Source organism: Erpetoichthys calabaricus, chromosome 3 (assembly GCF_900747795.2).
Source record: "Erpetoichthys calabaricus chromosome 3, fErpCal1.3, whole genome shotgun sequence".
Classification (NCBI taxonomy): domain Eukaryota; kingdom Metazoa; phylum Chordata; class Cladistia; order Polypteriformes; family Polypteridae; genus Erpetoichthys; species Erpetoichthys calabaricus.
Genome location: NC_041396.2, coordinates 211,335,419 through 211,349,472, shown reverse-complemented (window position 1 = coordinate 211,349,472; position 14,054 = coordinate 211,335,419). Strand labels below are relative to the sequence as shown.

Genomic DNA, 14,054 nt, shown 5'->3' with positions numbered 1-14,054 from the left:
TTTGAGGTATTATCATTGACTCATATTTACAGAATTGCCTCCAAGTCAGTAGACATTTCAAGGACTTACAGTATGTCTGCATTTATTAATCACCTGCTGTACTGTTTGCTCCATTTGTGGAGTTCTATGTTGCACCATAAATATTGACCCTCAAGGGTAAATTTGTCTTTAAATTAATATTAATAGAATTGCATGTGAAACTATGATTTCCCATTTATTTACATTGTTTTTCAAGAGCAGCAGGGCTATATTTTTGCATTGTTTATTTGTCATGCACAGCTTACCCTTCACTGCTTGATTCCACCAGTCTTTAATCCGTTCTCATGGCAAACATTTTAATTTCTAACATGTTTAAGATATCTTAGATAGATTCCTGGTTGAAGTGCATTTTTGTCTAAGATAAGAAATAAAAAATGATGAGATTAAACTGCAGGGTTGTGTATTACCATGTATTAAGCTGCTATTTGTAATAAAAGCTCGAAACCTCTCAAGTGTTTAGAAAGTTTGGTTATCTTTTTGGACAGCTGGAATACTTCATGGAGAAAGACAATCAATTTAGGTAGTTGGAAATGCCCGAGGAAGCTTTTAAATCTCAGCAATTAATCATTATTTCATTCAAAAATGTTATAGTAACTGCCATTAAGTGTCCTACAAAACATTCAGGAATGTGAAGACAGAGGGACAACACTAACGGTCTTCGCTATATTTTCAAAGAAAATTTGGGGTTCTTGTGTTTACGAGTATTTGGCTCCCAAGAAGAGGACAAATTGATTGCTGCACTTTCTGTCAGTTGAGCTCAAAATAAACAATTAATTATAATACCTTCCATACTGTATGGGACAAAGACATTTTTTTCTTTGCAAAAACCTCAAGTAAACTTTTTTCACGTTGTTATTATGGGGTGTTGTGTGTAGAATTCTGAGGAAAAAAATGAATTTAATCCAGTTTGGAATAAGGCTGTAACATAGCAAAATGTGGAAAAAGTGATGCGCTGTGAATACTTTCCGGATGCACTGTACATGTAAGACTATTAATTTTATACCGTGCTTGTTGTCTATGTGTGTGTATTGTATAATAAATGTAAAGACTAATTTAGAATTATATGTGCTTTCAGTTAGAGTTATGACTCTGCAACCATGATTGGTCTACATTAAATACATGAACTAATAAAATAACAATAGCCCAATATTATAAATCTTGCTTTATCCAGTTCAGTGTCATGGGTTACTAATACCTTTCAAAGTGAACCAGGTCACAGCAAACTTCATGTTATTCTGGATAAATTAGGTGAATAGGATAAATGAATTTACTAGGCTGAATGTCCTGTTCTTATTAAAATTATTCTAATGTTGTAATCTATCTATCTATCTATCTAATGTTCTAGGCAGAAACCAGTTCTTAAGAGGGGGCCTAACCTGCACATCTTTGGGGATGAGGGAGGAAAACTTGAGTACCCAGAGAAAAATCCCCCACAGACAGAGGGAGAATGTGTTAACTTCACACAGATAACAACAGAGTGTACTGAAGATTTCAAATCCAGAATGTTGAACCTGCATCATAGGATCATTAACTATTGTACTAACGTGCCACCATGTCTTCAATGTATGTGTGCACCCGAAATATTTGAAGTTTAATAGCATAGGTTTATGTTGAGATTATGATCTGAGAGAAGCTAAAATGACTAACAAATGCTGAAAAAAATCACAATAAAAATGATTACATACATTTATGCTTATAAATAGCAAAGTTTAGTACATTAGATGGTAATATTTCCCCTAAAATATCACACATTCTCTTTGCTTAATTCTGCTATTTTTGGTTTTAATTGAATAATGATATGCAGCAAAGTAGCATGGGAGAATAGATGTTTGAATTGCATGAGCACTGGGGTAATTCAGACATGCAACTTATGGCCTCTGTTATCCTACAAACATGGAATATGGAAAACAGTTTATGAGTACTGTTCCTTTCTTGCAAAGTTTAATTGGTTAAAGAGATTCAGCAATGTCTGACAGAGTCTACAGAGGATTAAATCACATTCAGATTGAAGTCTTACAGCCAAAAACATTTGCATCTTCTGTTTGTCAGGTACCATTATTAGATATGTGTCTGCTATTATTACCACTTTCAGATAATATTGTCTGAGCAGAAACTGGCCAAACGAAGGCATCTAAATTTAATTTGAAAAAAAAAAAAAAAAAAAATATTATATATATATATATATATATATATATATATATATATATATATATATATATATTGTGACAGACGACCGGGTCCCATGCCCGGCCGGGACGCCCCTTCTGTATATGTTCTGGGGGAGCAGCTATGAAAATCTCACTACCTCCCCCGGGACGCTTGGTGGCAGCCTCCCTGGCTGACGATGGTGCCTCAGTTTCCCTGCAGGGTTTCATGGGAGATGGAGATCTCCACCACCCTGTGGGGAGCTGGGGTGGCCGCCAGGGGGTGCTGCATAGAGCCAGGAACCCACCTGGACATCTCTGCAGCCCCACCTGGAAGTGCAATTAGCCACAGGTGATCAAGCACCTGGAGCACTTCCGGGTGGGATATAAAAAGGGCCAGCATCCACCACTCAGAGGCCAGAATTGGGAGGAAGAGGACGTTGCCTGGGAGGAGTGGTGGTGCCACGGTGGAGAGAAAAAGTGTTGTTTGTGCTGTATTAAGTGCTTGTGGGACTGTGTTGTGGCTGGAGGGATTACGGGGAAGACGTGCCCTCCAGCTGAAGAGAAATAAAAAGACTGTTTATTTTACACATGCCTCTGCGTAAGTCTGTGCCGGGTCGGGCGCTATATTACACTAATATATATATATTATACATATAATAATTATATATATAATATATATATATATTATATATATAATAATTATATGTATAATATATATATACACACACACACCCCAACAACAACATTTATTTATATAGCACATTTTCATACAAACAATGTAGCTGAAAGTGCTTTACATGAAGAAGAAAGAGAAAAAAGACAAAAAAAAATTAAAATTAGGGAACACTAATTAACACAGAATAAAAGTAACGTCTGACAGCCAGGGAGGACAGAAAAAACAAAAACAAAAAAAAAACTCCAGACTTCTGGAGAAAAAAATAAAATCTGCAGGGGTTCCAGGCCACGAGACCGCCCAGCCCCCTCTAGGCATTCTACCAAACATAAATGACCTCAATCAGTTCTCATTGTATTCAGGGTTCACATGGAGGAATCTGATGATGACAGTCATGTCACACAGTATATACAGTATATATATATATATATATATATATATATATATATATATATATATATATATACCCACATACAGTATATAAAAATAAAGGAGTGGAAATGTGATAAAGATCCTATGAGTAGCAGAACAAAAAAAAGTCATCTAACAATGCTGCATAAATGTCTTCCTCAAGTCATTTATTAAAAAAAACCTGATTGCTAAGCATATGACCACTATATGCAAAATTATCAGTCAACATACAAGTGAAGTAGCTAATGTAATTTAGAATGCATGCATTATTATATTATTTGCAAAAATTGTTTGGAAATGGTATAAGAAATCATCCAACCCTCAGTATTTACTACAACTTACCTTTCATAAAGTGCTCCAGTTTAACATCAAAACATGTATTTAACAGCAAATGATAAGTGGTGGGTGTGCATTAGTAAGCTGCACTTTATAAATATGTCTTTCTGCTAATTAAATTACATACATACATACATACATACATACATACATACATACATACATACAATAAAGGAGCCCTAGGAGCATTTCTTGACACACTATTGGCTGAAATTACTAAATGTTAGTGTGTCAGCGAAAACACGTTCAACGTTGTTCATAAATGCACACAGTTTTGTTTTCATTCTTTCCTTCACTACTAACTCCAGTTGGTCAATAGAGTGTCCAACAACTGAGCTGGCCTCTTTAATTACCTTGTTCATTTTGTGGGCCTCCTTTAACGTGATATTACCAGCCCACAGCACACCAAAACATTGGAGGGGGAAAAAAAAAAAAATCACACTGCTGCCCATCACAGAATTGTAGAAGATGTGAAGTGCCCAAATGAAAGAAGCACTATGTCCTAAATAAACAGTCTGCTCTGCCCTTTCTTATATAGTTATATAGTTCCTCTAGCATAGTTATACACCCATCTGTTTACTGAATCTGCTTAATTAAAAGTCAGGGTTACATGAAGCACTGGGTGAAAGATAGGAACCAATAATGGAGGAAATACCAGTTCATCACTGGATTCACTCAAGTACACATATACTATAATGGATACCAGTTTACAGTCACCAATTAACCTAACCTGCAACCACTGAAATGTGAGAAGAAAAACAGACAGTGACTGGGCTGGGATTGGAATCCATTCTCTTGAAGAAGTAAGACAGCTCAAGAGAAAAATGAGTGCTAAAGTTAAACATTAGATTCTGTTACTTATTATATTTATATTTTAGCATTGTAGATGACTTTTTGTTACATTTTTAGACAGGGACTCAGTACTTAATATGTTGGGTCAGATGATGGAGGACTGTAAAACTTGCAGGACTTTGCAACAGTTTCCTTTTTTAGGCTTGTGTTAGTGTCCATTATAGATTAATAATATGTGTTATTTGTAGGTTTCCATGTGGCAGCTACAACCAATGGGACTCCGTCAACATGTTTTGTGCTTCCTAAACTTTATGTTTGCTACATCAGAGGAAATTTGTTTGGAGCAGTCTGGTTTACACAACAGCAACAAGATCAATGACTTGAGAGTGAGTTGCAAGAAAAGGAGAGAGTTTGAAAAGCAGCAAAATGTTAAAAAAGGACAAAAAGTATCGTGATGCTATGACACATGTAAGGAGTAGACAGCAGTGGATTAAATAATTGAAGAATGCTTGCTTCCCACAATTCTGCCTTGGATAAGTGGGTTAGAAATACTGAATTATGGATTCAGAAACAAAAACAAAAAAGTCACTGGCTCATTTTTCAGCCTTATTCTGTTGACAGACTATGCACTTCCAAAGCAAATCATTTGAGTTCTCAGTCACCCCTGTAGCAATAATTTTTCTTAGTTAATAATATATATAAAAAACTTTTACATATCTGCAGATTTTTTTCATTCTGGCTGCTGTGGTAAAGCAAACTTACCCAATGGATAATAAGAAAGACTCTAAAAGACTATGTGGATGGTTATCCACCCGAGTAAAGATCTATTTCATGGATTGCAGATATCACACAAATGTTAATTTACATTTAAGCTGATAAGTATAATTAAAGCAACACAAAATCAAAACAACAATCACCAATGCTGAAATTATATAATTTATTATAATATGTAGTAGTAGATAAAAGTCCATTTAGGGAATACTATTTGATTAAATACTAATAAAATAAGCATTTCATCTTATTAAACTATACACTTTTAAATCAACACAAAACATTAAAAATGTATTGTACAATTTATGTTTTTATATCTATAATGTTTATTTACAGTAGTACAAGTGGCTTTGAGTAGAAGTCTTAAAAGGACCAAAGAACTCAGCAAATATATTATTTAAAAATACCCTAAAACATTCACTTATTAGAATATGATATTTCCACTGCAAATAAAATACTCCAGCATCAAATAAATATCAATTAAGCAATTGCTTAAGGTTGAGACACAAAATTTGCAGGAAATATGCCGACCTCTGTTCCTATTCGTCCCTCCCACCAATCATAATGGGAATCAGTTTTTGTGATGACTGTGATTTTTTCTCCAGCATTAAAGCACAGGTCTCCAGGATGTTCACCTTCAAATGAATATAAAGCCACCACCTCTACAGAACTCCCAGGGTATCTACCTGTGAAAACATGCAAGTTAAAGTGACTAATTAGTTACTTCTGGACAGAAAATGTACATTCTTTTAGACTATGGAATGACTCAGACAGAAACAAACCCATACTTGCTTGGCTAGCTGTGCAGAGGAAATCCTACATCATTTTCTGTCTATAACATGCTCTGCTATGTACACCAGTTACCACAAACTATTGTTCACAAACTTGAAATCTGGTTGTCCAATAACAACTTTGAAATCAGTTATGGTGGAAATACATTATCTTGTAAAGTTGCAATTGACAGCAATATCTGATCTTTCAGCTAACTCCTACAATGGCATCAAAGTATATACATAATACTGAATACATTTAATACATTTGGTATTGTGACTGTACAGAATTTCATATTGATAATATATTTGAAATATTTGAAAAACCTTAATTAAAATATTTCTTCCATTACATGGTAGCTAGAGACTTTGCCAAAAGAAACTAATTCAAAATTTGTAATCTTCTCTCACTACCTACTGTGGAAATTCCCCTCTCTATTTAAAACACAAATTATAGTGGACATTCAAACCCATATAAATGTTTCCAAATCAGCACACCTTCTCAATATTCTTAGTTAGCACTGGGAACAGGACAAAAGATTCTCAAACTAATGTAGTCCAATTCATGGCAGCAAAAGGGGCTGGAACCTCTCCTGGCAGGGTGCAAGGTAAGAAACAGCCCTGTGGAGGATACTAGCATATTGTTTGGTTCATTCACATACTCACACCCATACAGATGCCAATTTGGAATTGCCATTAACCTAAACAACACATCTTTGGGGATGTAGGAGAAAAACTGGGGCACCCAAAGGAAAACCTTTGTAGACACAGGAACATTAATGACAAAGCACAGCATTCAAACCCAGAACACCAGGGGCCTCATGCATAACACTGTGCATAGAATTCACACTAAAACATGGCATACGGACAAAAGCGGAAATGTGCGTATGCACAAAAAATCCAGACGCATAAATCTGTGCGTTCGCCAACTTCCACGTTCTTCCCCTACATAAATCCCGGTTAGCGTGAAAAGTAATGCACGTGCACATGCCTGCTCCCACTCCACAACTCCTCCCAGAATTACACCTCTTTGAATATGCAAATCAATATAAATAGCCCTTAAGCTCAGCATTCTGTGAAAAGACAATGGCAAAAGCACGGGGGAAAATAAAAGAATTTCAGTGAATACCTAGTGGAGGCAAGGAAAAATGTTCTATTTGTTGGTCTAAACAGTGGTATAAACAACAAAAGGAAGTTGATCGAGTGACATAGATTGTCGGAGAAACTCGAAAGCTCAAGTTCACAAAGTAGCACAATGCCCAAAATAAAAATGAAGTTGTCAGATATCAAAGTTGCCGTGAAAAGGCGAGTCATAGCCCACCGTCTGAGTGTCATATGAAAGCTTATCAGGGTACAGAGAAAAGAAAAAAAAAAATAGGGACACAGTGAGAAAAAACTCAAAATGTCAACTTTAATCTTGAAATTTCCACTTTAATCACGTAGTTTGTCATTGAAGTAGAAGATCATAAACTTCGTCTTTAATTCGTTTAATTTACTAGTTTCTCAAATACCATCGTAACTAAAGTGGCACATTAAATGCTTTGTTTTGTATGTGTTCTTCTATGTGCTCTGTGTGTGTGAATCACTACGTGCTTCTTAAATGTTCTATAATAATTTATTGTAGCAGTGCCGTCTCTTTCAAACGTACTAACCCCCAATTCCCGTCCTTCCTTTTCTTTCTCCAAGTAACCAATCGCTACACAATCAGCTCTGTAATAGATGTTAAGCCATCTGTAAGCTTAGAATACCGATTTTCAAAAGTTTTAAGGAACATTGAAATATCTTCATAGTACATGTTTAATTATTCTATCCATCAATCCTTCCAGTGTCACTCCAGCCCCAGCAAGAATACAGCGCGAGGCAGGAACAATCCATGAACTAGCTAGCGCTGCGACACCATGTCCTCACATGTTTAATTATTAACAATATAGATTATTTAAACGATGTTAACATTTTATCTGTCAGTCATCATCTAACAAGCTATATCCTAACACAGGGTCACGGGGGTCTGCTGGAGCCAATCCCAGCAAACACAGGGCACAAGGCAGGAACAAATCCCTGGACAGGGCGCCAGCCCACTGCAGCATTTTATCTGTATAATGTAATAAACATATTTTGCTGCATTTCATCTCAAAAATGATATCGTCATCATATGTAAATATGTGTTTTATAAAGTGGCTCAGGTTGTGCAATATTATAACTGTATCGCAAGCTTACAGTGAGGTGATTGTACTTATAAGTACAAACAGTTCTACAAGGAGCACTTGATGGACTGATTGAGTGTGTTTACAGTTCTTGGGATGAAACTATTTTTGAACCACGAGGTCCGTACAGGAAAGGCTCTAAAGCGTTTGTCGTATGAGAGCAGTTCAAATAGCGCATGGCTGAGGCAGCGTGTGCTTGATACTGTATACCGATAATTCTCTTTCCGATCAGCTGCTGTAGAGCTGTGATTCCACACTCAGGTACAGTGGGATAAATACTTGAGAGTAACAACGCTAAAGCAGCTATGGTATTTGGAATAGTTTGGACATACCGTGGACCATTATATTGTTACAGGTTAATTACAACCAGATGCCTTAAACTAATAAACAATATGCAGTTAATTTTAGTGTATTTGATAAAGCCGCATCAGGAATGTGGATCTAAAAAAGAAAGGGAAACCACGCTGGAACAAAAGCACTGCTTTGACACAGGGTGGTGCCAGTTTGCAAAACTGAGCGGAGAACTTGCATATGCTAAGCATTCAGCTGGTGTGAAAATGTGCGTGGCTTTACGTCAAGTTTAGGTTTTATACATCGCGGTGTGAGTGTGGAAACAGGCTTACGTAACATTTTTGTGCGTACGCACTGTTTATACATGAGGCCCCAGGTCTGTGAAACAGTAGAGGTAATATTAAAGAAAAATAAATTCACTTTACAGGAAACAACTCAACATTTTTGAGAATGTGTCAGACATTTACTAACATAGTCCTCAAAATCATGCCGTATTCCTTTTGGACTTTTAAATTATTTTTTTAATAATTACATTAAATTAAAAATATTTTTGTTCACTTTCCTGGAGGTATGAGAAGGGATATCTAAATAAAATGCAATACTGTTTGTTTTATTGATCTACAATATTTAGAGTGTAATGAAACTGTCAAAATAAAAACAAGTAATACATTTACATGCCACAATTCAGATAAATAAAAGAATTGCAACATTGCATTGTAGTAAACCCAGACGGCAATGAAAAAAAAAACAAAAAACTGCTGCATTGCACCATGAGGAACACCAAGGATGGTTGTGAAAGGAAATGCAGCAGGAGGTGACAAACCTGCCGATTTAGTACAGTCATGGTCAAAATTATTGGCACCCCTGGAATTTTCCCAGAAAATGCACCATTTCCCCCAGAAAATTATTGCATTTACAAATGTTTTTATACTGTATATACATGTTTATTTCCTTTATGTCCATTGGAACAACACAAAAAAACAGAGAAAAAAAGCCAAATCTGACATTATGTCACACAGAACTCCACAAATTGGGCTGGACAAAATTATTGGCACCCTTTCAAAATTGTGGGTAAATCGTTTTATTTCAAGCATATGATGCTCGTTTGAACTCACTTGTGGCAAGAAACAGGTGCTGGCAATATAGCAATCACACCTGAAGCCAGTTAAAAAGGAGAAAAGTTGACTCAACCTTTCTGTTGTGTGTCTGAGTGTGCCACACTAAGCATGGAGAACAGAAAGAAGAGCAGAGAATTGTCTGAGGACTTGAGAACAAAAACTGTGGAAAAATATCAACAATCTCAAGGCTACAAGTCCATCTCCAGAGATCTTCATGTTCCTTTGTCCACTGTGCGCAACATAATCAAGAAGTTCACAACACATGGCACTGTACCTAATCTCCCTGGACGTAGATGGAAGAGAAAAATTAATAAAAAACTGCAACGAAGGATAGTCCAAATGGTGGATAAACAACCCCAATCAACTTCAAAACATATTCAAGCTGTTCTGAAAACTCAGGGTGCAACAGTGTCAGCTCAGACTATCCTTCGACATCTGAACGAAATGAAACGCTATGGCAGGAGAGCCAGGAGGACCCCACTGACGACACAGAAACATAAAAAAGGCAGACTGGAGTTTGCCAAAATGTACTTGAGGAAGCCAAAATCCTTCTGGGCGAACGTCTTGTGGACAGATGAGACCAAGGTAGAGCTTTTTGGTAAAGCTCACCATTCTACTGTTTACTGAAAACGGAATGAGGCCTACGAAGAAAAGAACACAGTACCTACAGTCAAACATGGTGGAGGTTCTAAGATGTTTTGGGAATGTTTTGCTGCCTCTGGCACTGGATGCCTTGACTGTGTGCAAGGCATCATGAAATCTGAAGACTACCAAAAGATATTGGGGCGCAATGTAGGGCCCAGTGTCAGAAAGCTGGGTCTGCGTCAGAGGTCATGGGTGTTCCAGCAGGACAATGACCCCAAACATACCTCTAAAAGCACTCAGAAATGGTGGAAGACAAAGCGCTGGAGAGTTCTGAAGTGGCCAGCAATGAGTCCGGATCTAAATCTTATGGAGAGACTCACTTATGGAGAGATCTCAAAATTGCTGTTGGGAGAAGGCGCCCTTCAAATCTGAGAAACCTTGAGCAGTTTGCAAAAGAAGAGTGGTCGGAAATTCCAGTTGAGAGGTGTAACAAGCTTGTTGATGGTTATAGGAAGCGCTTGATTTCAATTATTTTTTCCAAAGGGCGTGCGACCAAATATTAAGTAGAGGGTGCCAATAATTTTGTCCAGCCAGGTTTTTGAGTTTTGCGTGAAATGATGTCAGATTTGGCTTTTTTTCTATGTATTTTTGTGTTGTTCCAAAGCACATAAAGGAAATAAACATGTGTATACCAAAACATTTGTAATTGCAACAATTTTCTGGGAGAAACGGTGCATTTTCAAGGAAAATTCCAGGGGTGTCGATAATTTCGGCCATGACTGTATGAATGCTTGCTCACTGCAAATGATGAGGTGTTCATCTGCACTACCTTAAGGATGCTCTCATTTAGAATGGGGATTCCTTGTCTGTCTGTATTGTTTGTAGAAAAGAAAGCTACTGCAGAGGAATTCCTGAAAGTAATATCCTCTGTGTGCATAAAAACGCTGTCTATCAGACCTTTGTTAGCTTCTGTAGTTCTCGTCACGAAGCGATGCTTTTGGAGGCTCTGCGTAGACTACAAGTAGCGAGTCTAGCAGGAAGCTATCTCTCCTTCCCAAGACTAATAATGTTCTAGAATGTATCCATGACTTCTATTGCCTTTGCAGTGTGTTACAGCTTTTGAAGTATCAGTTATTTGAATCTACCTACAGGCTCACCCAAAAATCAAGAAGGGAATAAGATTTATGGTCATGCAGATTAGATTATGTAATGCTCCTGCCACCTTTCAGCACCTGATGAAACACGTCTTAGCCATGGTCCCATACTAATAGTATGTGAAATATCTGGACACTTTTCTGATGTAAGCTCCTGAAGTTGGGATGGCTTTCTGAAACCTCTATAGCGCACTAGATTATAAATAGGTGGGTCTAAGAAGTGCTAGTAAATGAGCAGCCATTTGAGGCACATTTCGGAAAGAGTCAATTAAGACATTAAAAATGTAGTTTCCATCAAAAACCACCCATGTTCCAAGAACATTGCTGAACTGCTCTGTTTTGGAAGGGTTCACTTCAGATTACCGATATATTGCTTACAACTTTGCCTGCACTTTTATTCCAATTAATTATCTTACTGATAAAAGCTGCAGAATGCAAGGTAGACTTTGTATAACTCTGAACTGACAGAAGCATCAATTTTAGCTTTACCAGATCACAGACCACCATTATGACATATAAAGATGCAAATATCTTACACTCACATGATGGGTGGTCCAGACGACTGTAGGATCATCTTTAGGGTCAGCATCAAATGGCCTCTTCTAGACCCAGACTATGTCAGTGAGAAGTAAGATCCGACAAAATCTACTATGGATGCATTTTCTATACCTTTGCACCCTTCCTTGTATGGGTACTATGCAGAAATGGCAGTATGAAACCCACTGTCATGGTGGCGCGGACTCACGCAGCAGCTCGATGGCTCTTGGCTTTTGGCTTCATTTTATTTGTAATTAAGTTTTTACTGTTAAACAACTCGAAACGTTAATCCAGTATGGAAGGGCTGATTTAATTAATATAGGGAAGTGGTTTGAGCTCCACGCATCCCAAAGGCTAGACTTTATTCCACCAGAGGTACAGGAACTACTGAGGCTTTTACCATCCCCCCTCTGAGGGTGAGAATGTGGAGGATACACCATAAACAAAAGCAGGGCAGAAGGAGCGGTCTACGTGCTAGGCTACATGCTAACCCATATAGACCGGCTCTTCCCAGTCTCTTTCTCACTAACGCCAGGTCTCTCACCAATAAGATGGACGAGATTCGGCTGAGGATCGCCTCACGTAGGGTGGACAGCTGTGTGACAATTATTACCAAGACCTGGCTGGATAATAACATCCCAGACGCTGTGGTGGAGATAGAGGGGCGTGCTCTGTTCCAGGCAGACAGGACTGCAGCTTCCTCTAAATGTAAAGGTGGAAGGCTGGCACTGTACATTAATAAATCCTGGTGTACAGCTACAAACATTATTGGAAAATACTGCTCCCCCAACTTGGAACATCTGGCAGTGAAATGCAGACCATTCAAGACGGCAAGAGAGTTCTCCTCCATCCTGATAGTGGCTGTTTATATCCCACTGCGAGCTAATGCTAAATTAGCATTGGAACAGCTGTACTGCCTGATTAGCAGACAAGGCTGGGATTGGCTCCAGCAGACCCCCGTGACCCTGTGATCGGATTCAGCGGGTTGGAAAATGGATGAATGGATGGATGAATGAATGCCAATCCAGACGCAGTTTACCAAATTTTGAGGATTTATAATCTTTCCAACTAGAGACAATAGCATTCTGGATCAAGTTTATTGCAACATCTGGGCATGTCGGACCACATCGCAGTGGAGCTGATCCCAGCCTACACTGCAAAAAATGAAATCTTAACAAGCCAGAAAATCTTGAAAAGAAATAATAGATCTTGTTTTTTTTATTTTAAGAATAACTGACTTGAGTAGATTTGTATGTGTAAGATATATAATCTCATTTTTAGAAAATTTAACAAGTTAAACTTTCTCACTATATTGGCAGATAATTTTGCTTGATTCTAATACCTTTTTCTTGTTTTAACAAGAAAAAAGAGTCATTTGAAATACTATTTAAATTATGGAGGGATTCTTCTGAGAGATGTCAAAGCACATGTAAAAAAAGTGTTTTCATTATTTGAATTACAGAATAAAAAACATATTCCTTAATTCAGTTTTTGATTACCCTTCAGTTTCACTTAGAATGACGGCTAACTTGACAAGTGAGAAATCTCACAAAACACCCTGTAGCAATAAGCTTATTGACTTCTTTAATATAAAATTTGGTAGCATAAGATTACAAACTGAGCGTTCAGTTTCCAGATATAGTACTATAGGGCCTCAGTTTCAGCCCTTATATTTAAATCCTCAGCAAAATTAAAGGAACAACAAATTTTATTACTACTTCTTCTTTTGGTTGCTCCCGTTAGGGGTTGCCACAGCGGATCATCTTTTTCCATATCTTCCTGTCCTCTGCATCTTGTTCTGTTACACCCATCACCTACATGTCCTCTCTCATCACATCCATAAACCTTCTTTTAGGCCTTCCTCTTTTTGTCTTGTCTGGCAATTCTATCCTTAGCATCCTTTATCCAATATACCCAGCATCTCTTCTCTGCACATGTCCAAACCAACACAATCTTGCCTTTCTGACTTTGTCTCCAAACAGTCCAACCTGAGCTGACCCTCCAAAGGAGTTGTTCCTAATCCTATCCAACCTTGTCACACCCAAAGCATCTTTAACTCTGCCACCTCCAGCTTTATTTTATGACTGATATTTCAAAATGAATGTTACCACCATCTATTCTTAACAAATACTTCTAAACTGCAGTTGTTGCACAGTGCATACTCAAAAATCTTCATTGTCTGAGAATTGTTCCTGGCACCTTCAAAGCTGTAATAGTTAAACTTAA

The 14,054-nt window shown here is 37.6% G+C and overlaps 1 protein-coding gene across 2 annotated transcripts in view; it reads right to left on the bottom strand.

Moving 5' to 3' along the window:
* Window positions 1-5,315: 5,315 nt before the first annotated feature.
* Window positions 5,316-14,054, bottom strand: part of sh3yl1 (SH3 and SYLF domain containing 1) — a 75,979-nt gene continuing 67,240 nt past the window's right edge. For both annotated transcript variants that reach the window (XM_028797751.2, XM_028797753.2), the window contains exon 10: window positions 5,316-5,855. In XM_028797751.2, coding sequence (XP_028653584.1) covers window positions 5,662-5,855 — 194 coding nt within the window. In that variant the 3' untranslated portion in view covers window positions 5,316-5,661. The remainder of the gene's footprint in view (window positions 5,856-14,054) is intronic.